General features: G+C 39.4%; 2 protein-coding genes across 11 annotated transcripts in view; one reads left to right on the top strand and one right to left on the bottom strand.

Moving 5' to 3' along the window:
* The window catches only part of rcbtb2 (RCC1 and BTB domain containing protein 2), a 35021-nt gene extending 25592 nt beyond the window's left edge, over positions 1 to 9429 (top strand). For 8 of the 9 annotated variants that reach the window (XM_008116294.3, XM_062957465.1, XM_008116316.2 and 5 more), the window contains 4 exons: positions 3392 to 3518; positions 5136 to 5272; positions 5607 to 5737; positions 8172 to 9429. In XM_008116294.3, the coding sequence (XP_008114501.1) occupies positions 3392 to 3518; positions 5136 to 5272; positions 5607 to 5737; positions 8172 to 8312 (536 nt within the window). In that variant the 3' untranslated portion in view covers positions 8313 to 9429. Of the gene's footprint in view, positions 1 to 3391; positions 3519 to 5135; positions 5273 to 5606; positions 5744 to 8171 lie in introns of those variants that run through there. The other variant, XM_062957461.1, reaches the window with a different exon arrangement.
* A 2087-nt stretch (positions 9430 to 11516) lies between these two features.
* The window catches only part of rb1 (RB transcriptional corepressor 1), a 68612-nt gene continuing 57667 nt past the window's right edge, over positions 11517 to 22461 (bottom strand). For both annotated transcript variants that reach the window (XM_003215343.4, XM_016996158.2), the window contains exons 21-27: positions 18880 to 18984; positions 17507 to 17620; positions 17249 to 17415; positions 16283 to 16313; positions 14808 to 14950; positions 13368 to 13414; positions 11517 to 12425 (exon numbers count right to left, since the gene is read on the bottom strand). In XM_003215343.4, the coding sequence (XP_003215391.2) occupies positions 12358 to 12425; positions 13368 to 13414; positions 14808 to 14950; positions 16283 to 16313; positions 17249 to 17415; positions 17507 to 17620; positions 18880 to 18984 (675 nt within the window). In that variant the 3' untranslated portion in view covers positions 11517 to 12357. The remainder of the gene's footprint in view (positions 12426 to 13367; positions 13415 to 14807; positions 14951 to 16282; positions 16314 to 17248; positions 17416 to 17506; positions 17621 to 18879; positions 18985 to 22461) is intronic.

Below are 22461 nucleotides of genomic sequence, written 5' to 3'. Positions count from 1 at the left end.
GGCAGGAAACCAATTGCTAATGGAATTGAGAAGTTGAAGATGACAAACAGATGTAAAATACGAGTAGAAAGAATGCTCTAGCTTTCTTTAAACATTGCTGAAATACAAGTAGAGGGCAAGGAGGATAATTGGCATCTGGTTAAATCTAAAAGGAAGCGGGGGGGGGGGGGTGAAGACCTAGACCATTGAGTAGCTTTGCTGGTGGGGAGAGCAAATTGTGCCTGAAGGCTGCATGTCTTTCCTAGGCCTGTTTCTGAGACCATTCAATAGTCTCCCCTCACAGTGTAGTATCACAGAAATAGAGATCTGGTCACTTCTGTGTTTTATGTTAGCATATTTCACACACCCGCACAGGTTTTGGCCTAGGTATGACCCACAGTAGGCATTAAAGATCAAGATTGGGCTTCCAGACCTGCCAAATGTGTCCACCTCCCTCCCTATCTTACGTTTTGGGTTTTTTTTTTTTACTGAGAGTGCAAGAGTAGTCTCTTCATTGGGACAAGCAGAGATATAATAGGTAAGTAGCTGCCAGCAGGTTTGCATCTGAAATTAGTGTGATCTGATAAGGTGTCTGATTATCTGTGGGCCTCTATGAGCTCGAAGATCAGTTGTGAACAAGCATAACAGGACAGTAACATGGTCCTGAAAGTGTGATCATTAGGTGCACTAAAACAGATGATCATAGAAAAGAAGGCTGTCGAAGTTTTAGGTGGAATTCAAAATACTATTTTTAGAAAAAGTAACTTGTAATCTCATTCTCACTGATAGCTGATACAGTGCTACTTTAATCAGGGGAAGGCAGGTATTGGCAATTTCAAGTATAGTACAGAGAAGGTAGGAATGTTTCCTTCTTTATTTCCATAAAGGATTTATGTGAAGGATTTTCAAATACAGTAGAGCCCTACTTAACCGAGTTAAACGGGCGGGCCCAAACTTGGGTAACTGAATTTGATGGATAATGGGGGGGGGGGGGAGGGGGATGGCTATTATCCAAACCGGGGGCTGGGCCAGTACGCAGAGAAGGTGCCTCGAGGGAGGGAGGCAGGCTCCGGAGGAAGTTCCAATGGAAGATTTCTTCCCCCCACACCTTCCTTGTTTATCTTTGAGGAGCTCAAAGGCTCCCATCAGCTGCTTTGAGGCGGTGAACAGCAGGGTGGGCTCCATGCAGAAGAGGGCGCGGAGCTGCAAGGAGGCCTGAGAGGGAGCCACCGCCGCTGTGGTCATGGCTGCCTCTGCTTCCCCCTCCGCTGCCGCCTCCTTCTTCACATCTTCCAGCCGGAGGAAGAGGGAGAGAAAAGTCCTCTTCCCTCTCCCTCTCCCTCTCTTGAGCTGTGGTGGTGGCAGCTTCCTCTCGGGCCTCCTTGCAGCTCTACGCCCTCTTCTGCATGGAGCCCACTGTGCCATCCGCCGCCTCAAAGCAGCTGGTGGGTGCCTTTGAGCTGCTCAAAGGTAAACAAGGAAGGCGTGGGGGAAGAAATCTTCCATTGGAACTTCCTCCGGCGCCTCGGATAATACAGATGCTTGGATTAGCGGAGCTCAGTTAAGTGGGGTTCTACTGTATACCTTAGCATTGTTTGTAAAGGCAGCACAAACACAATAGTGGGAATTGTCTTTTCCATTACTGTGTGCATTTCCTATTTAAGAAATACACATTTAACATCAAAAATTAGCCAATAATTTCTACAATTTGTCTAGGCATTCTTTGTGTCTTCAGATTGATACCAGAAAACTGAAACTATTTTTAATACTTCAGAGGATTTCTTTACTTAAGATAGGTTTCGCTTTTTAAAATATCCCCTCAAAACTAAGGCAATTCAACATACATGAAATATTCAGCCAAAGGTAAAATATTAATACTTTGGTTAGTATGCCAGTAAAAAAGACAACCTCTATTACCTTCCCCAGTCATAGTTTTTCTGGCTGTAGCACAAGCATAATTAATGTGGCAGAAATAACCGTGTTAAGTAGCAGGCTGGACAAGTATTCTGGGATTAGGTTGCTGTGGGTTTTTCGGGCTGTATGGCCATGTTCCAGATGCATTCTCTCCTGACGTTTTGCCCACGTCCATGGCAGTCATCCTCAGAGGTTGTGAGGTCTATTGGAAACTTCACAAACGTTTCTGAGGATGCCTGCCATAGATGTGAGCGAAACATCAGGGGAAAGTTTCCAACAGAGCAGTTGAGGTGATCAATTCTAAGCAGCCGTTGCCTGTCTGAGAAAAAAAGGGTTAGACCAGGTCTCCCCAAACTGTGGCCCTCCAGCTGTTTGGGCCTCCAACTCCCAGAAGCCCTTGCCAGCTTGTTCAGTGGCCAGGAATTCTCGGAGTTAGAGCTGGATGGCTGGAGTTTGAGGATTTCGGAGTTAGGCAGTCTGTTCCCTCCTGCTGATCTTTCAACCTATTGGCAGTCTCATGCAGCTGCTTTAAATGGTAAGAGAAAATCATGAAAAGAAAGAAAAAAGCCCAGTGTGGAATTCTGTTCTAATAGCTGAATCTCAAAGGCCTCATCCTGCATCTTCTGGGCTGAAACAAATTCTTGCCTGTACATGTGCAGAGCTGAAGTGACTACCCATGCACTGTGTCTTACTTGACTCTTTGAGGTTTCTATCACCTTTGCAGTTTCAGAACTGTTAGTGGCTACCTTTATTTACATCCGCTAGAAAATTATTTCTAATAGTAGATAACTTGTTTGATAGGAGCCAAACTGTCTCCATATACAAGGATGGTTTTACTGTTTGGCTTTTTAGTCTGGAACATGGTATAAACTGGAAGGGAAGAGGGGGGAAAGAAATGTGGCAACACCTTTTATCTTATTTGTATTTTAGTGGGAGCTTTCATAGATATAAACCCACTCCTTCAGATGCAGGTACCAAGTGCCCAAGTGATAACCCAAATGCAGTATTGCTTGATATTGACTCTGGAGAAGTGGGTTTATATCCATAATGGCTCATGCTAAAATAAAAACCAGTTAGTCTTAAAGGTGATGTCACACTTCTTTTTTTCCCTCCCCCCTCCCTTCCTCCTTTTTCAACGTGACTACTTCTTTGAAAACTACCACAATTATATAAACTGTGAGAACTTCTGTTTTCATACTGGATTAAAGGGGATGTGGTTAAGTCAGACGAGGCAATTCTTGTCACGTAAAGAAATGTGGATGTGGCAAGTTCAAATATCGGCCTGTGCAGAAAAAGTGCTGAAGTGCTGTTGCTAAGTCACCCTTCCACTTTTGTGCTGTGCTCTTGCTACTTTATTTGTACAGCACAATGTTTCTCTTATTCTGTAAATTTTGAGCCTCACTTGATTTTCTTTCATTTGTTATGTTCATGTCATATTAGCAGAGTGTATGTGGGTGTCAGCTTTTAAAATTTGTGTTCATTGATGTCTTTCTTTCAGAACCTGATGACCATTTAACAGTAGCTCAGTCACTAAAGAAGGAATTTGACAACCCAGATAATGCAGATTTGAGGTTTCAAGTGGATGGAAAATACATTCATGTTCATAAAGTCCTTCTCAAAATTAGGTACATAATTAACCCTGTACTTCCACCCTTTTATCTGCCTTTCTGATAGCCCTTTCCATCTGTTTTGCTACTGATAGCCCATGTTTTCTTATCAATTGTTATATCATTTCTCCATCTTTCTAAAATTTAAGTACGTTTCCATAGCCAAAACTGCACCATTTTGCTTGCAGCTCTCACTCAGACCACGTTTCCACGAATGAATATTTAGTTAAAGGTTTATTGCATTCCAGCCTCTTTGTGTTACAACGGTCCCATCAAGAAGTGTTTGTAGTGCTAAAGTGCCATGGCATGGCTGCCAGAGTGAAAATTAGAGATGGCTTCTTTCCTTTGAATGGTTGGGCAGGAGAGGGAATTTCAGCAGGTGTTGTTCGTAACAACCAACAGTTCCTGGCAATCCTTTTTCTATATAGCCATTAACGGGAAAAGCGCTTAACAGTTTTCACTCTAGAAACCCAAGGTGGGAGATACAGCAACATGTGTAGTTTCCCTTAAGTTGACAGGGGACCTGATGAACAAGTCTTACAAGTGAGGGACTGGCATGAAACCTGCTACATGGGGCTTTGTATAGTTGTGTGTAAGTGTAAAACATGTGCTCTGGTCCCCCTCTGCAGTTTAGAATTGGATTCATAAGTTTCCTGCTAGAAAGGCCCCACTAAAAAGTTTGATGATATCAAACAGGAGTCCCCAAATTAAGGCCCTCCAAGGTCATTTACCGGCCCCTGCCCTACACTTTAGATTTAAGGTTGCATACAACAACAACAATCCTAATCAACTTTACAGGCCCACACTTCCTATTAAAATACTTGGTTAAAACTGTTCTTCATTTTAAATCTTGGGTTGTTCTTTCATGGTTTTTTTTTCAATATAAACAAGATATGTGCAGTGTGCATAGGAATTCGTGTTTTTTTTTTCAGACTAGCCTGGCACCACAACAGTCTGAGGGACTGTGAACCGGCCCTCAGCTTAAAAAGTTTGAGGACTCCTGGTATGAACCATCCCATTAGTTGGGATGGTTCTTTGTCTAGGGCAGAGGACAACTTCCTTCCAGTTTCCCAACTTGCACCATATACAAATTTCAGCTGGAGGCCAGTTTCATTTCCCCCTCTCCTAATTCGATAGAGACAAAAGTTTCACAATAGACTGCATGGCAAATCATATTAACAACTTATAAGAAGTCACATATAGAATATTGAGCTGACATCTTGTAGACTGTGGTTAAGTGGATTTGGCTGTGAGTGAGGACTGAGTTGTTAAAATCCTCTCTGTAACAATTGCATGCTTCCATTTTTTTCCTTCTAAAAGAGAGATATGATTTGTTCAGCAGCACAAAACATAACACACAGTAAATAAAGACTAGAGATGATGATAATTTTTATTTCTGTCATTTTTGCATTCATTAATTCTTGCCATATTGTTTTCTTAATCTGCTCCAAAATTTGCATATACACGTTTTCTTATATTTTTGTCGACCAATTTCTGTGTCAAAATTTTGAAGTGAAATGTTCCAGATTTAAAGTTCAAAATTCCCCTTCTCCATTTTTCCCATGTCCTTTGTCATGCAGCTGGCATGAAGCCTGGTCAGTGTCATAGTTTTACATTCTTTTGTCTGAATTTCAGATGTGACCACTTTCGATCAGTGCTCGGCAACAATGATGAAATTATAGAAATAAGTGAATTCTCATATCCTGTTTATCGAGCCTTTCTGGAATATCTTTACACAGACAGCATCAGTCTGCCTCCTGAAGATGCAATAGGTAATTGGGGGAAATTGTTTGTTTTCATTTATTTATTGAATGTAAACCCAACTTGGATTTCAGGTCCACTGCAGCATACTAAACCTTTCTGGTATTTGACATTTGACATGTCCCCACATGAGCTGGAGCTGACAGAGGGAGCTCATCTGTGCTCTCCCCAGATTTGAACCGGCGACCTGTTGGACACAAGGGTTTAATCCATTGTGCCACCAGGGGCTCCACCTCTTATCATGAGATCACTTAATATTTTGTATTGGTGTATTACTGTGGTAAAAAGTCTTAAGTTTTTTCCCCTTTCTAGCCCTCCTATCAACTGTTTTTTCCCCTCTGGCAGGTTTGCTAGACCTTGCAACTTTCTATCAGGAAAAACGACTGAAACGACTTTGCCAACAAACCATCAAGCAGGGTATTTCTGAGGATAATGCCATTGCCCTTCTTTCAGCTGCAGTCAAGTATGAGGCTAAGGTATGAAGAATATGTATGTGTTACCTCCTCTGACTTCTTTTCAGATATTTGAGAACCATTTATATTGGAAATAATGTGTGATGAGCTGGTGACTAGGCATCAAATCAAGAAGGTGCTCTTTTATCTTTCTAATGAACTCAAAATTGTCTTAGACAGGCCAAACGTAGCCTCAGCCACTCATCAACAATGTGGATATGAAATGTGTGCAAAGAACACTGTGATAAAAAGTTGGAAACCATGCCCTATGAGGAGCGTCTTAAAGAGCTGAGTATGTTTAGTCTGCAGAAGAGAACGTTGAGAGGAGACATGATAGCCATGTTTAAATGGCTGTCATAAGGAAGTGGGGCCAGTTTTGCTTTCTGCTGCTCTGAAGACTAGGACGGAAGGAAGGAAATTCCACCTGAACATAAGGAAGAACCTTCTGACTGTAAGAGTTGTTCAACAGTGGAACTCTCTATCTCAGAGTGTGCTTGAGGCTCCTTCTTTGGAGGCTTTTGAACAGAGCCTGGATGGCCATCTGTTAAGGGTTCTTTGTGCTTTTCTTGCATGGCAGAGATTGGATTAGGTGGCCTATGTGGTCTCTTCCAACTCTTATTATTCTATGTAGGTGAAGCCCTATGAATACCTGCAGCACTATACAAATGCTTAGTATATAATCTTATTAGTAGTCTCAAAGTCATAATATTTTTCTTTCTTAAGAGGTCTGGCATGAAACATAACAAGAGTGGAAGTGCCTTTTTTTTTGCACATGTTTGATTGAGATTATAGGTCTTTGGCTGCTCCTCTTGTGCACGCATTCCCCTTCTTCACACAGTTGAGCTCTTCCCTGCATAAGAGCCTTAGGCAAAAACACAGAGTATGTCCACTGGCAGGGAGAGATGCTTTCAGATGAGCTAAAGCAAATGAAGAATGAGGAAGGTTCTCAATGAGTTTGTTGATGTGGCGCAGAACTATAAGAGAAAAGGTGTCATAAGCATATCATGTCTATATGTATTCATGTAAAAGTTTAGAAATTTTCATCCCAAATTTAACCAAGAATTCCTGGGTTAATTTATCCATGGGTCAACGTTATTGCTGTACCTTCTCTTATTTTTTTTAAATGCCCTTCTCTGAAGAGAGTGGTGAAAGAGAAGGTTGCTTACCTTTAACCATGTTTCTCCGAGTGGTCACTCCTGAAGAACCTGAAAGCAGCTCAGATCCCTACTACTCTTTGCCAAAGCTGACCTCAAGTAGTGTTGGGCTTTCCCCTCTGCAAAACAACCCTCAACTTATTCAGGGATCATATCAAAATTCATTACTGCCAAACCTGCCCTTGATTTATACAAAAGCAGGGAAATTTTTTCAGACATCCTGAAATCTTGGAAATGTAATTTGCAGTGATAAGCGAGTAAGAAGCCCACAAACTGATATCGTAAGAGCAAAAAAGAAATTAGAACAGTTATTGCTCTTATCCTGCCTTTTTTTCTGAAGAAAGTTAAGTACTATTTCCTTTTTGCACACCGCCTGGTGTCCTATTGGGCATATGTATGAGTCACTTTTCCTTACTGAGGTGGCTCAGTCTAGCATAGGGTCTTCCTGTGCTGTTGAGCCACACAGGAATTGTGCCCTAAATTTGGGAGTCTGCCTCACTGAATTTTTTTTACTAAGCAAATCTCAGTTTACACCCCCTTAGAAAGGTTCCATGTTTTTTCTCATCACTGCCTAGATTTACTGTACATTTATTTCCTGATAAAAGCAGTTGCACTGCCCCCTGAGTGATTCTTTCTATTTTAATATTTTTTCCCATTCAGTAGTACAGTGCAAAGTGGATCCTGTCCTTTTTATTCTACTCTTAGCCTTCTTCCTACCTTGACTAACCTTAGGAAGATAATTAGACGAGGATAGTGTTTTAAGAAATATGGAGAGGGCCTAGGTGAGGCATGGGCAAACTTGGTCCCTCTGGTTGTTTTGGACTTCAACTCCCACAATTCCTAACAGCCGGTAGGAATTGTGGGAGTTGAAGTCGAAAACACCCGGAGGGCCCAAGTTTGCCCATGCCTGGCCTAGGTGATTGAGCATTAGCAGCAATGCCAGATTTAAACTGCCATCTTCTCTTTACCGCCGATTTCTCCCTACATTTTCTCCATGTTAGACTTGATGACTGAGCTTGTGTGTGTGTGTTAAGACAAAGCCTGCCAAATGTTTCTGACACTTCCTCATGTACAATAAAACGGGGGTATTTTCCTCATCTGTTTGCCTGCTGCAATCTGTACTTAACACAGCGTAGTTTATTATGATTGAATGTTTTGTGACAGGTGCTCAGTGTTTGCTTTTGAATTTATAAGTCAGCCCCGCTATTGAAGCAGGGCCTGACACGTGTTTTTAGCTTCAGGTCCATGGTGTGCACGCCCACTTTGAAGAACACATATTAATATAACACTTCTTTTATTCCCAGGAGTTAGAGGAGTTTTGCTTCCGATTTTGCATAAACCACCTGACTGTAGTTACTCAGTCTCCAGGCTTTGCAGAAATGGACCATGACCTCTTGAAGAACTTCATTAGCAAAGCCAGTCGAGTTGGAGCATTTAAAAACTGAAGGAAGGACTTCTGCACCAACACAAAGAGAGTGTTCTTCTGGCATGGATGCTTGAAATACCAAGATGCTGCCTGGACATAGGGTGTGCTTCTTGTTGAAACTAACATTTTTGCAGTGTGGGTTGCAAGCACAGCCACTACCTTTGTGGGTTGATAGGGTAAGAATCTGGTCTCAAAATCACGTATAAGATAACGTTTCCCTTAATATTACAGTAGGATATGAAGTGTTTTTCCCATAATGTCTAAAAATGAATGTTTGGAAACTGCTGCTTGGTGCATTCATATTAGAAATAGTGTTGTTAGTGGTGTTAGTAGTCCAGAGAGGTGACGTAAAAATGCTGCCAAACATCTAGTAAGTGAACAACCCCTATTTAGGTGGGCGGGGTAGGCTACTACATGACCTTCTATTCTGCGGCTTTCCTTGTGGAATTCCCCCATTGCCTAAGCCTTAGTTCAAGCATGGCACAAAACCTGTCATTTTGGGAAGTGGGGCCTTTTCTGCTATCAGAATCAATTAGGTTGCCTTTTAAATAATTTTTCAGGCTATTTCATATGTAGTACTTGCTTGTTGAAACTCAGAAAAAAAGGGAACAGGGCACCTGAAATTAAAAAGTGGAAAGGAGTAGTTGTGTTGGCTTTAGTTTGCTGTCAGTTGTATTGTGGTAAAATCTTTTGTTAGGCAGAATCCTCTTTGCTGAAGAACTTAGGGCTGGATGTTGCAAAATGATAGAATCTATCCTCTCAGAGTTAATTTTTCTTCATCACTGATCATGACAAACTTGCTTGAAAGACAATGAGCCTACTATGAAATCCTTAAAATTGTGTATAAGCTGACTTCATGTATACTTCAAAGACAGGTATTGGGGCCAGAATTACAGATTTTGATATGACAAGTGACTAAATCGAAGATCATTGTGTGAGAGGAGAAAGTACCAGCACTGGCTGAAGGACAGCTGGCGCTGTTCACTGTCACTTTTCCTCCCAGACATAAAAAAGGCCTAGAAGCAGGACACGGTGGAGAGCAGGACGGGTCAGTGCCTCTTTCAAGTTTTTCTGGCAAATGAACTGCCATCTCAATGTACACCAATCAGAAAAGGGAATGTGTGTGTGGTTGTTTTTTTTAAAAAATAACACTTTTAAGTACAGTACTTATATTGATCCACAAATAAGTTAATCCAGTTTTTTGCGGGGTCAATTTTTTGACTGAAAATTTTAGACATATACAAAAGTATGTGTAGACAGTAAGAGTTTGAGCAAAACAAAATAGCCTTTCTTAAATCCTTATTGTTAAGGAGAAAGCCAGGGTGTGCTTGCTCTGTCCTTTTACAAGATTTAGTAGTAATAGATGTTGATGTATTCTCTGTACTTGAACAGTGACTGTAGGGAAGGGAAGCTCTTGGTAATTTAGATTATAGATTGACATCACTAATTAGCTGTTTGAATTTATTGTGTGCCGGTTGATCAGTACTTTTGCCATTTAACTGCTGTAATCCATTATGTTCAGAGAATTACATATGCCAGTCTGTTAGGATTATAAATTTGAATAGCAGCAGCAGCTTCTCTACAGCCCTACCTTTTGCAAGTCCTGCTCTTCTTTGGAAGGTGAATACAGAACCCACTGCTTACCAAGCAGACGGTGACTGTTCTGGGAAATATATGGCTAAGATCTCCCCATCTTGTATAATTAGTCTTATTTATATTGATAATCATGCAGAAGGTGAAGAGTTGTAGAGGGAATTGAGTGTTTGGTCCTTAAATACTAGAAATTCCCTCACTGCCCATCCTCTTATCTGACATTATTGACTGTGTTACACCTCAAGCCATGAGGAGAAGTGGGTAACAAATAACATTGATGATGATTATGATTATGAATATTATGTATACTGTCTTTCTCCCAACATGGGGCCTATGACATAGCTGGAGAGCCTATGCCTCTATCTGCCAAATGTTAAAGCAAACTCCCAAAACATGCCTCACCACTGGGCAGGTTAGCTGGGGTCAGTGGGAAATGACTGTGCTTCTTTAACATTTACTCCCACAAGTATTTTTCACAAGAGATAACTTGCAGAGAACCTCCAAACCAGTTCTAAATAAAACTCAGTTTTAAGAATAGTTTTGAGGATCTGTAAAGATCCCTTTAAATGGAAATTGCTATCAAAGCACTTATTTCTAGCCAAGTGGCCCTTTAGAGCAATGGTTCTTAACGTGGGGTCCCCAGGTGTTTTGGCCTACAACTCCCAGAAATCCCAACCAGTTTACCAGCTGTTAGGATTTCTGAGAGTTGAAGGCCAAAAACATCTGGAGACCCCAGGTTGAGAACCGCTGCTTTAGAGACATAAACTGCATTGTGGGGATACTTTGGATACTGCTTTTTAAAATACCAGTGAATGTTTGCATGTATCTGCATCACAACACAGGTCTAAAACGAACTTGCTTTATTTAGGTAGATGGACAGAGAGTACTTTGATTTCCTAATTGTGAGAGATTTTCAAATCAAATGATTTCATTTGTTCTTGTGGGCATATCAGCAAGACAGCAAAGTTTAAAATGGGCAATATTATGTAGTATTACAGCCTGAACTTTCATAATCATTTATCTAAATCCCACAATTAGCCTTGACTAGAATGCATCCATTAAATATATGGGAACTTACTGAGAGCCAACATGCACAGAGGTTTCATCACTGATTCAACAAGACCACTCTGTTGGACATTTTGTGATCAAAATGGGACTTTCACCTATCCTTTGCAATAAGTCTGTTCCACAGATAAAGTATTCATCATGGATTCATCATTACTTGTGATCAATATCCTCTATATAGATACCCAAATTAAATTCTTGTTTGCAGATTTAAATACTTTTTGTGATGATAAAATCAAGAGATTTTATACCACACCTTGAGGATTATAGTGAGCATTTACGTATAAAATACCCATAGAAATGTGCCATCATTTTAAGTTGCTATTTAAATGATACATTAATATAAATCACAGTAATGGGATTTCCAAAGATGGAGCTGCTATTCTAATCCCCTCTGAAAAAAAGATATATGGAACATGGAACAGATCACCCTTTGACATAACAAAAAACAAAGCAGAGCTTTTCTTTCTCCATGCTAAATCATGCTACCACCACATTCAGCATTGTCACCAATATTCAATGTCATTTCTACAACTGAGTTGGGGTCGTCAAATACTACACATGCTTATTTTTGAAAATATTTTATTAATCCTTAAAGGAGGAATATTTATTCCATATTGGAATAATAAACATTGTATTTCCATATTGAACAATACTGGATCATCATCAGTTTGCCTGAATACACAAGATAGATAAAAATTTTCTAGCCAAAGTCCCAAACTATTAAAATTCTGGGCTTTCTTTTCCATTGCAGTCTACTGATTTGCACAAAATCAATGCATTTAGACAGCTCTGGCACTAAATGTCTTTCCTTGTTCATGATACAGACAGAAAAAATCATACTGACAGTTTTGTACCTCAGCTATTCTGCTCAGAAAGCAATTTGATGAAATTCAAGCAAGGGGAAAAAAGGATGTGTATGCTTTAATGGAAAAAAACTGGACATATTAAGAGTATGTAAAAAAAATATTACAGTAGCATGACAGGACAGTGAGTTGGGCTCCGGGCTCCTAGTTTGCCAAGTGAGAGGTAATGTGGCTCCAGCCCAGTCCCACAGCCAGTTATGATCATCTGCGCAGTTGTGCTTTGGGAGGGAGAAGGGGAATGGGGTGCCACATGCAAAGTGTAAGCAAATAGTGCATCAAGTCTAATATTAATGTCATTTCTTAACAAAACACTAGTGCATTTAAACTAATTCTACTTAAACTTAAAATGTCTGCTTTAGACAAGAGAGATCAGTATAAGTAGAATAAAACAATATCAAAACCAACAGTGCTGCACTGGGAAGGAAACAAATACATTTACTTTTTTAAAAAATTAATATATAAATTAACTTGCTAATATTACATACAAGCTGCATCACATAGTATAAAACACTGAGAACATGAATGAGTCCAAATGAAAGGTCACTTCTGTTCAGCAGTTGAAGCATCAGCTCCGTCATTCTGATTTTGTATTCTGGTTCGAGTAGATGCTACAAAAACAAGAATTACATTTCTTTTAAAATGGGGGATGGGGCGTAGTCTAAACTGTGGTAGGGAAAAGCTTTATTTTTCAAATGCAATGAGAAACAAGGAGCTAACCTGTCATTTGTTTTAAGAAACTGGTGCTTTCCACAGACAAAAGCATGTGAACAAGAGTGAGAAATGAGAGGATGACACTGAAGTGTTAGCACAGAAAAGTCTGAAATCTCAACAGTTATTAAAACTTACATGCCTTACATACTACATTAAGCAGTTAAAAAAAAACGGCAAAATTGTCATGATATCTCATTCTATCGCAAGGGTCTTTTTTCTTAAAGCCTTTCCATTCGCATATCATACAGTCACAGTGACTGGCATCTTCTTAATGAGCAACAAAGGCATGAAGCCAACCTGCATCTTTTTAATTCAGGTTTTTTATATGGAAGAGGGGTGGCCAAAGTCAGGATTTTATGCTGAGAGTGCAACAACCAAGCACATCAATCCACACTGTCTCTACTGCAGAGCTCCCTTCCTGTCCAGCTATTTTTCTGCAGATGCAGAAACAGCAAATGGGGTCCTCCAGAGGCCCCTGAGGATAACTGCCAGATGTTTGTTTTTCCTTCTCTGCACTGGATAGACAATGGCCATGCCGGGGGGGGGGGGGGGGGGTCAGCTTGTGTGGACACCTTTCAATCCAATATCTCATTTTTGAATTGTTTACATTATTAAATATTGACTGAGATACAAAAAGCAATTTAAAAACACAAATGGTACATTATTATTTTTTTTAAAACATTTCCCCTGCAAACAGCCTTTACCGCAATTTGCTTTGTAAAGTCTCTTCACTTTTCAGAGGTTCAGGATGTCCAGCTGAATCTTGGGTCAGTCTTCAAGTAATTGGCTGGACAGATGCTTTCACTACTGAACAGGGAAAAAATTTCACAAGTACTTACTCATTTCTGCCAGCTTTTGTTGGAACTTCTCTCCAGAGACATGCTCCCTATAGATGACAGGAAAAAAGTAATTACAGTTACAAACATCCAACTTAGAAACTACTTATAGTTAAGAATGAGGGTGACAGAAATCTACCCCTCAGAAGAGAAATTCACTTCTGGAAGAGTTGTTATGGTGAAAAAGTGCTTCCACAACAAGCCAAATTTGTCAAAATCCAGTTATCACAGGTACAGAAAGTGATGTGAAATCTTCTGAACAGGCACAGATAGCAAAACATAACAGGGGTTTTAACCTTTTCCTATGTCTGTACTGAACTATAAAACAGTGATGCAAACCTGAGTTGCACATGACTTGTAGCTAAGGACAGCAAATGTGTATTTCCATTTGTGAGCATAGATACCATCTCTGTAATGCAGTGCGGTTCAGAATTGCACTGGGTTAGTCTCCTTTGGATGTGTATCTGTAGATCTGGAAGATGACTTTTTTATTCAGGCATCCTTTGGAAGCTCAGAGCTGTGTGCATTACAATTTCCATATGAATTTAATTAGGTTACTCAAGCTGATACTTAATTTAAGCTTTTAAGTTTGACATAGTGCTTCATTGTGTCTTACCAAGGCCACAATCATTTCTGTTAGTTTTACAAAGATTATGTACCACTTGTACATTTTCTGTTAATGCAAAAAAAAAAAAAAGCTCTATGTATCCCAGACTCTGCAAACACATCAATTAGCTGTGCAACAGAGGTAAATATAACTCCAGTAAACTAATTCCTCAGAGCTTGCTTTCTCAAATTGCACATCCATGTAGGCTCCCCTTGATTAAAGGTGTAATTAATTAATAATAAAATACACAATTTAACAAAGGAAATGACCAGCGAACACTAAGTATTCATCAGACATCCATTATGTACATTATGATTATAAAGTAGTTGCAGTTTACACAAATGGATTTTTTTTTCATGTCAGGAGCAACTTGAGAAACTGCAAGTCGCTTCTGGTGTGAGAGAATTGGCGTCTGCAAGGAGGTTGCCCAGGGGACCAGATGTTTGATGTTTTTACCATCCTTGTGAGAGGCTTCTCCCATGTCCCACACAAATGGATTAAAACATAGATATATTTACACAACCATTCCACATTGCCTTTTGAGAATATACTCAATTTCATCTACAGGCTGCAGTATAGCAAAGCTCAAACATGCTCACTAGAAAAGTTATGTAGTTAGAAAGTTAATGAAATCTCCCAGCACTTTTTGGTACTACAGAAAATTCAACAACTACTTTTTAAAATTTAGGCAATAGAAAATATCTGCAGAAATCATTATATTCCATTGCCCCTTTTCCAAAAAAAAAAGAGAGAGAGAGAGAGAGAGAACTAAAAGGGAACCAGAAATGACAAGGGAACACCACAGGCAAAAAGAACTGATGTAAAACAAAACCCACCTCCCATCAGCTTCATCCTGTCCTTCTATATCAAAACGCAGCCTTTTCAGAGGTTTGGGAGCTGTGCTTCCTTCAGCACCATGTTTTAGAGGACGATCGCTGTTACACACCATCTGGTTTATTTTCTGCAGCTTTTCTGACGTCTGGAAAGACCCAGCATGAGAAGAACAGTTAAATTTAACCTTTTATCTCAAGAAAATTATGTATTTTGAATAGTTGTTTGGAAATATTCTTGTATGCCTTTGAATAATCTTTATAACCGTGATTACACATGACTCCACATTATGAGCAATTCCATGTAGCTGACTTTATAAAAACAAAAAATGGACCTGTGTCAAAATATTTATACTGGATTCTACTCCTCTGCCTATGGGTCTTGTTTTGGGCTCTGTTTATCCCGCAAGAGAGACCCAGGCCTCTTCTGGGGAAGAGAGAAAATGTATTTCTTTTTCTCTGTTCCCCCAAGAAAGGCCTACCTTTGCTGTGTTGCCTAGTGCTAGGTGCCTCAGGCTTCAGTGGAGGACATCGCTGTCAATTCCAAAAATGACTAATTCATTGGCAGAGCACAGTTGTTTTAAGACAGTGGTGCCAAACATGTGGCCCTCCACAATTTGGACTTCAGCTCCCAGAAATCCTTTCCATTGGACAAAACAGCCAGTGTGAATTGCTCTCAACTACAGAGCAGATCACAAATTCACAAAGTATGCCAAATCTCTGGTTTCTTTAGACTAGTACTACTCATTGGTGGGCCATGAACTGGTGTCCTTACATGAGCCATTGGCTTCCAGTCCACATCAAGTTTCCAGAAAGGAAAGCAACTATTGTAGCCCATGGGCACAAATATGGTACTGATCCCTGGCACATTACAAAAAGAATATACCCATATCAAATAGCTTAAGAAGCACTGTTTTAAGACCACAGCATGAAGGGATGGGATCTGTTTTCTAAAAGTCAGGTCATATATCCTGTTAACAGAGTGGAGCCATAGCCAACAGGAAGTGGCGTCACCCCTCCTTCCACAATCTTTTTTCTCCCTTCTTCCCAGGCAGCGTCAACCTAAATGCTAGCCAAGTTGTAGTGTCTTTCGAAAACACAGTTCCAATTAGATCGAGTATGGAAAAATCCCAAACTTGTTCCCAGGTAGCCTTGTTCCTCTCCAAACTAAGGCCCCTTCTACACTGCCATATAAAATCTAGATTATCTGCTTTGAACTGGATTATATGGCAGTGTAGAAGGAGCCTGTCTGACACTGTCACCTCAATTCACTCGAAATCAAGTTTATCTTGCGGTTGGAAAAGGAGATTGCAAGGGAAAGAGCAGTTAACAGTTCCCCAGAGTTTATTCTTCTTTGATACTGATATCAGAGCATCTTCCCATCTTTAAAAAAATGACAAGTAGCCTAAATCTCTGCAATGCATAGCATGACCTTAATACTATAGTTATTTCAGCCAAATTATTCAGAACAGGAGACTCACCCCAAAGGATTCACCAATTGAAACCAATATTCTGCACAAGTAAAAACAAAGAAAAAGACATTTTAGTGAAATGACCAATTTTTTCACCCCAAAGTCCCAAAGATTACAATATTATTCAAACAACCAACTTGTTTTCTTTAATCCTTTGAAAATGCCAACTTGTCTGCTGTCAAAACACAGATGAAAGCCTATTATGTTAATCTCTATATAAACCAGTTGGGGGGAAACAGAGGAAAACTACCCCAGATACAATTCTTCCAGGTAATGTTTTTGGCTCCCTGAAGTTTCCTTGTTGGTAGCTAAATAAAATCTAATGACAGGCTTCTTCCAGCCAGACAAGTATTTTATGAGACACAGTGAGTCATGGTGACCATACATGAAGGGAAAACTGAAAGTTTAAAATGTACAACTGATCCAATGGTGTCATTTCGTCAGCAGAATAGGGGTGGGGAATGATTCCTGTTACACTAGTACAGAGCTTTCCAGACATTTCATGTTGGTGACACACTTTTTAGATATGCATCATTACCTCACACGGTAATTCGGTTTTACTAGCAAAAAACAGGCATGGGCAAACTTCGGCCCTCCGGATGTTTTGAGCTTCAATTCCCACAATTCCTAACAGTCTATCCTTACAAGAGATACGGACACAAATCTCATAAAAACCTTTAATTTATATTTTTAAAATAGGATTTATTGCTTATTTCACACAAACTCAGATGTTTCTTAGTAAGTTTGCGCAACACAGCTATGCATTGCAGCTGACACGCTAATTGTGTCACAACAGTTTGAAAAGCCCTGCATTAGTAGACCATCTGCCAGCATATTGTTGGGTTTAAATCTAACTTAGTGTCAATTAGTCATTTTTTCTTCTATAGCCTAGACAACTATTTAAAATGAAAGTATCAGTGAAAGTGACTCCTTGTGTTTCAATCACTTATTTGGTTAAAGAAAGAGATCACCAACCTTGTTCTTGGCGTCATTTTGGTGGGTGACAGCAATCCTTCAGAAAATTTATAGGAACTTTTCAAAGGTGAGATATATATATTGTTTCCCGCAGAAACCCGTAAAGGAGAATTAGATAACTTGTAAGGGCTCTTAGGAATGTGTGGTATGGGCGATAATGTTGGCGGCTGTGAAGGGATAATTATAAATCAGTGCTATGTAACTCTAAGAACTTCAGCTAAACTCTGCTGGAGACAGGACGGAAGCATCATTACTTACCCTACTGGAAGCATATTGCAAAATATTAGTTTTCAGTCTTTGCATGAACACCAAATTGTAGAAGACTATAATGGAATCATACTGTCCTTCCCTGATCAAAACACACTTGAAAGTCTAGAGAAAATCAGAAAGTTCTCCATTAGCCATTTTTAATATGCTGATCTGTGTAGTTAGATTTGCAGTTAGATTTGTTTTCAAGACTGCCTTTTGATAAGATACTTATCTGAGCCTAATTCAGCAACAATGGACCAAGAAACTGAAAAGGAGAGCAAATGCCACCAGGCCAACTACAAAATATTACAAAGGTATTGCCACATTCTGTAACCAAATTAATATTTTAGCCAGCAGTGCAGAATGCACAAAAGGTTTGTTTCCAGAGATTGCCCAACAGAGAAACTTTTACTTTCAATTTTAAACAAGAAAGCTGTTTCTCCAGCTGAGCCTAAATCTTAAATTATAAAACATACAGAGACATGCCTGGAAAGCAAGCCAATGGTTGGAGGGATTTCTTGATGCCTGCACAAAGATTAGTAAAAGGAGATCATGCCAGCACCAATCTCGGGGTTGGAAAGGAGTGATGGATTTGGAATATCTCAATGGAATAATACATTTTTTAAAGGATGAGTTTAAAAACAATTTTACATACTGTAATAATGCGAGACCTTCCTTAATTTAAGTATCTGGGCTACCCTTTTCTGATTAAGGTAGGTAAAGGTTTTCCCCTCTGACTCTGCGGGTTGGTGCTCATCTCCATTTCTAAGCCGAAGAGCCAAGATTGTCCATAGGCACCTCCAAGGTCATGTGGCCAGCATGACTGCATGGAGCACCATTACCTTCTGCCAAGGCAGTACCTATTGATCTACTCACATTTGCATGTTTTCGAACTGCTAGGTTGGCAGAAGATGGACCTAACAGCAGGAGCTCACCCCGCTCTCCAGATTCGAACCCCCAACCTTTCCGTCAGAAAGTTCTGCAGTCAGCAGTTTAACCTGCTGCGCCACCGGGGGGGGGGTCCTTAGTTGGTACAGGTTCTTGGTAACTTGTACCAATTCATGCCGTTGCTTTATTAACCCGTTGCACCACCGGATTACTGTGTTCAAATGCCATAGGCAAAAAGCAACATCATGTGGAGAATAGGAGTAATTATTTCATGCCTATATTTCTTTTCCTGCTAAGGTACAATGGGATTTTAACGCTTTTTGTCATGTCTGCCATTGTGGGGTGGAAATCTTTCTTTTGGAGGGGGGATGCATCAGCTGGTGAAGCCACATCTGACTGGCCAAGTGAAATTAGGTCCTCTTCCCCTTCATTAGGCTTTCAAAGCTTGTCCAGACCATTTTAATTTAAACAGTCAGAAAAGTAAGTTTCCATACCTCTTGATTAGCATTAGTGAGTTCTTTGTACGCTGTCACAATTGTTTTAAACCTGAGATCAATGTTCTTCACTTTGCATATGCCATACATGGAACACATCATAATCTGTTAAAAAGTAGAGGGAGGCCATCAGAACCGATAGTCAAAAACGAACCCGGCTTCCTAATGTTCCTTCTCTGAGGTGACAACTAAGCAACTATTCACAGAGTAAGACTACCTTTCCATCCTGTCCTTTCAATCACTACAACCCCTTTCTTTCAGAAAAGAAAGAAAAAAATCCCAAACAAACCATCAAAGCTTACCTTAAAAGGCTTAAGTTTTAAATGCATATTGCAAAATGGTGCCTTTAACTAACATCTGGATTTCTGTAAGGTGTGAGGCTCTGCCCTTGAAGTGAGTACAGAATCCAGCAGTCAAAAATGTAATTAGGGATTAGTTTAGAAGGTATTTTAGGGGGAAAGGAGAACTGAAATTGTTTATTATATGAAAAGTGATGTATATCACAATGTTTAAAATGGAACAATTATACTCAACAATTTAAAAAGACTTGTTACTACTGTAAATCAAACATTAATTCTGAATAATGTGCACTGGTTATTGGTCTCTACACTCAATATAAATAGGTTTTATTTTTGGTTAATAGATTTTTAAAATCAGAACCTAACAACTGGAGAATTTTGTTAGCAATTATCATGTCAAAGTAGAATAAGCAAGTAGATGAATTGTTAACTAATTTGAACTTATTAATGATGGAAGAGTATCAACTTTCAAGATATATGATGTTTAAGGTATTTTACTTTTACTAGAAATTGCTGATTATAAATATTCAACATCCTGCAAAGCCACTATTTATAAAATATAAAAATGTTTACAACATCTTATATTAATTTTATCTGACAACTTACTTACTTACTGAATAAAGTCTGTAGTAATACATGTATGCTGGACTTGCATAGAAATAAAAATTATCTGGGGGAAAATGTTATATTCATTTAAATACAGTACAATGTTTTACTACGTGGAATGAACTGAAATGTTAAATCAAGGGATAAGAAAGAGACATGAACTGTTTCTAGCCAAAATGGTGTTAGGGAGAAGTTGAAGAGATGATCTAAGGGAGCTGACAAAAAATGTGAAGAGGCACAAATCAGCTAAAACTTTGTTGCTGAAAGAATATATATACTGTGTATTATAGAAAGAGAGAGTACTATTTGAATCATGAAGGGAACTTTTTAATAACAATTATGAAAGAAGTATAATTTCAAGGTAGGTAGAGTATTTCAAATGAACTGAATGGGTTTTAAAAGTTCAAAGTTTAATTCAGGTTTGGGAATGCATACAAGTATGTTTGTTTATATACTGATATCCTTATGTATTTAAAATATGTATATGCTTATGTATAAAGTATTTCCTATTAACTTTTCAAATAACATTAAAGGAAAACTTGAGTGTGATGCTGTAAAAACACAAAGAGTTTATTTTTTATACTAATGTATTGATAACAGATCTTTTTATTATTAAAAACACCTTGGTTGCATGTTGTATTTTATCAACTGATGCATGTATTTGATATTTAAACAACTCAATATATTACAATTTAAGTATTGGTTCATGACTAGCTAACAAAAGATGCTTAATAAAATATAAAGCCACTACTAAAAAAAATAGGCAGATTCGTGTGAGAAACAAGTCTTTCAAATAATTTCTGGTCCAAAGGAATTTTCAAAGGGAGAATAACGGCACCTTGAATCAAAAACAGAGAACCCAGAATAAATACATTCAGTGAGATCCATTCCAGGGAATCTGACTCCTGTATTCTGAGCAAGTCAAACAGGATTTAAAAGCAGTCCCATACAGAAAGCACTACAGTAATGTAGTGTAGATGCTACAAAAGAGCAAAGCTAAGTGAATCCCACAGCTTGGGAGTATCCCATGGGAAGGTTTCCTCCAGTGTGCTCAGCAAATATGCCTGTGACTCTCTTACGTGACTACCATTTCCCCCTCCAATCTACTTTACTGGGCAGCAGCTGCAGGGGAGGAAGGAGCTCCCTTCTGCCAGTCCATGGAGAACAACCGGATAATTGATGATGGGACACGTGGAGATAGGAGATATTACTCAGTGAAGTATACTTAATTTGGGAGCTGATACTGGCCACCATAAATAAAAAAACCTAGGAAAATTGTACTGGATGTTACCATTTTCTAACTGTTTCATCAGGTTAGAAATTAGTATGTAATCAGCATGTACTACTGGAGGGGGAGACAGGTGAAGATAGATAACTGCTTGTCCATATTACTGAATAGTAGGCGTCACTGATGGAAAGTGTTTGGAACACATTTCAATAAGACATCCAACTCTCTATCAACCCTTCCCAGCAACAGGAGTGGGATATTCTATGAGAGAAGAAACTTTTCTCTAGGATCTCCAATTTAATACTCAAAGCAAAGCAATCCCCTTTAGTTTAAGCAAAATATGTAGAATTAGCCACTATCATCTGGCGACTGATGGTTAGTCCTTGTTTGTCCTTCATCCAACTCATCACCAGTTCCCAACAAATGTCTGTCTTTAGGTTCTGATATGACATAAAAACAACACCTCTATACCCTCTTAAGTGATCTAACCCAGCACCTTCTGACAGATCTAGGCTGGGCAAAGTGCAATCCACTAGAGATAGTTTCATCACCACTGGCTATATGAGGGCAGGTGAGAGTTACAATCCAACAACATCTAGAAGACTGCACTTCCTGCCCATCCCTGCCATATAGCAGAAAGGAACCCAGTGAAAATATACAACAGCAATGTCTGTGTATAGGTGAAATACAGATTCTTGAGTTTACCTTTTATACAACAGTGCAATCACCACAAAACAGCCTTGATTACAGACAGGGAACAGAAGGTTACCCTGTTTCTCCTCCTTCAAGCCAACAGGATAAATCAGTGTAGCTTTAGAAGTAACCCTACATTTAAATGGGACAGGTTTTCTTCAACCGTGTCTCATGTTGTGCTGCCACTATCTCCTTAGGTAACTCACCAGAAAGTGTGAAATTTGGACCCTGAATATCATTTACAGGTTACATATCCCTATCCAAAATACTTGAGACCAGAAGTGTTATAAATTTTGGATTTTTTTAAATTTTGAAATACAGTGTACCCTCACTTATGCAGGGATTACGTTACAGGACCACCCACAATAAGTGAAAATCCGCGAACTGGGGGTGCTATATTTATTTTAATATTTACACATTATATTAGTAGTTAGGTGGTCTTTCTCACCTTCGCAGGTCTTCTTCCCGTGCTTGTTCTTGGCTCGCTCCTCTCTGGAGCCTGCCAGTTTCCCTTTTGCGCGTCCACTTCCCTCTAGTCGGCATCCAGAGTGGCCCAGCTGGACGCCAATGAGAGGGAGGGCGCATGCGCAAAAGGGAAACTGGCAGGCACTGCCATTCAGAAAAAAACTGCGAAGCAGCAAAGGAGTGAAAAACGAATGGCAAAGTAGGGAGGGAACACTGTACTTGTATTTGCATAAGTACATAATGAGATATCTTAGGCAGCAGACCCAAAACTTAACTCAATATTTGGCTATG

Source organism: Anolis carolinensis, chromosome 1 (assembly GCF_035594765.1).
Source record: "Anolis carolinensis isolate JA03-04 chromosome 1, rAnoCar3.1.pri, whole genome shotgun sequence".
Lineage (NCBI taxonomy): Eukaryota > Metazoa > Chordata > Lepidosauria > Squamata > Dactyloidae > Anolis > Anolis carolinensis.
The sequence above is the reverse complement of the archived record's forward strand: the minus strand, read 5'-3'. Positions and strand labels throughout refer to the sequence as shown.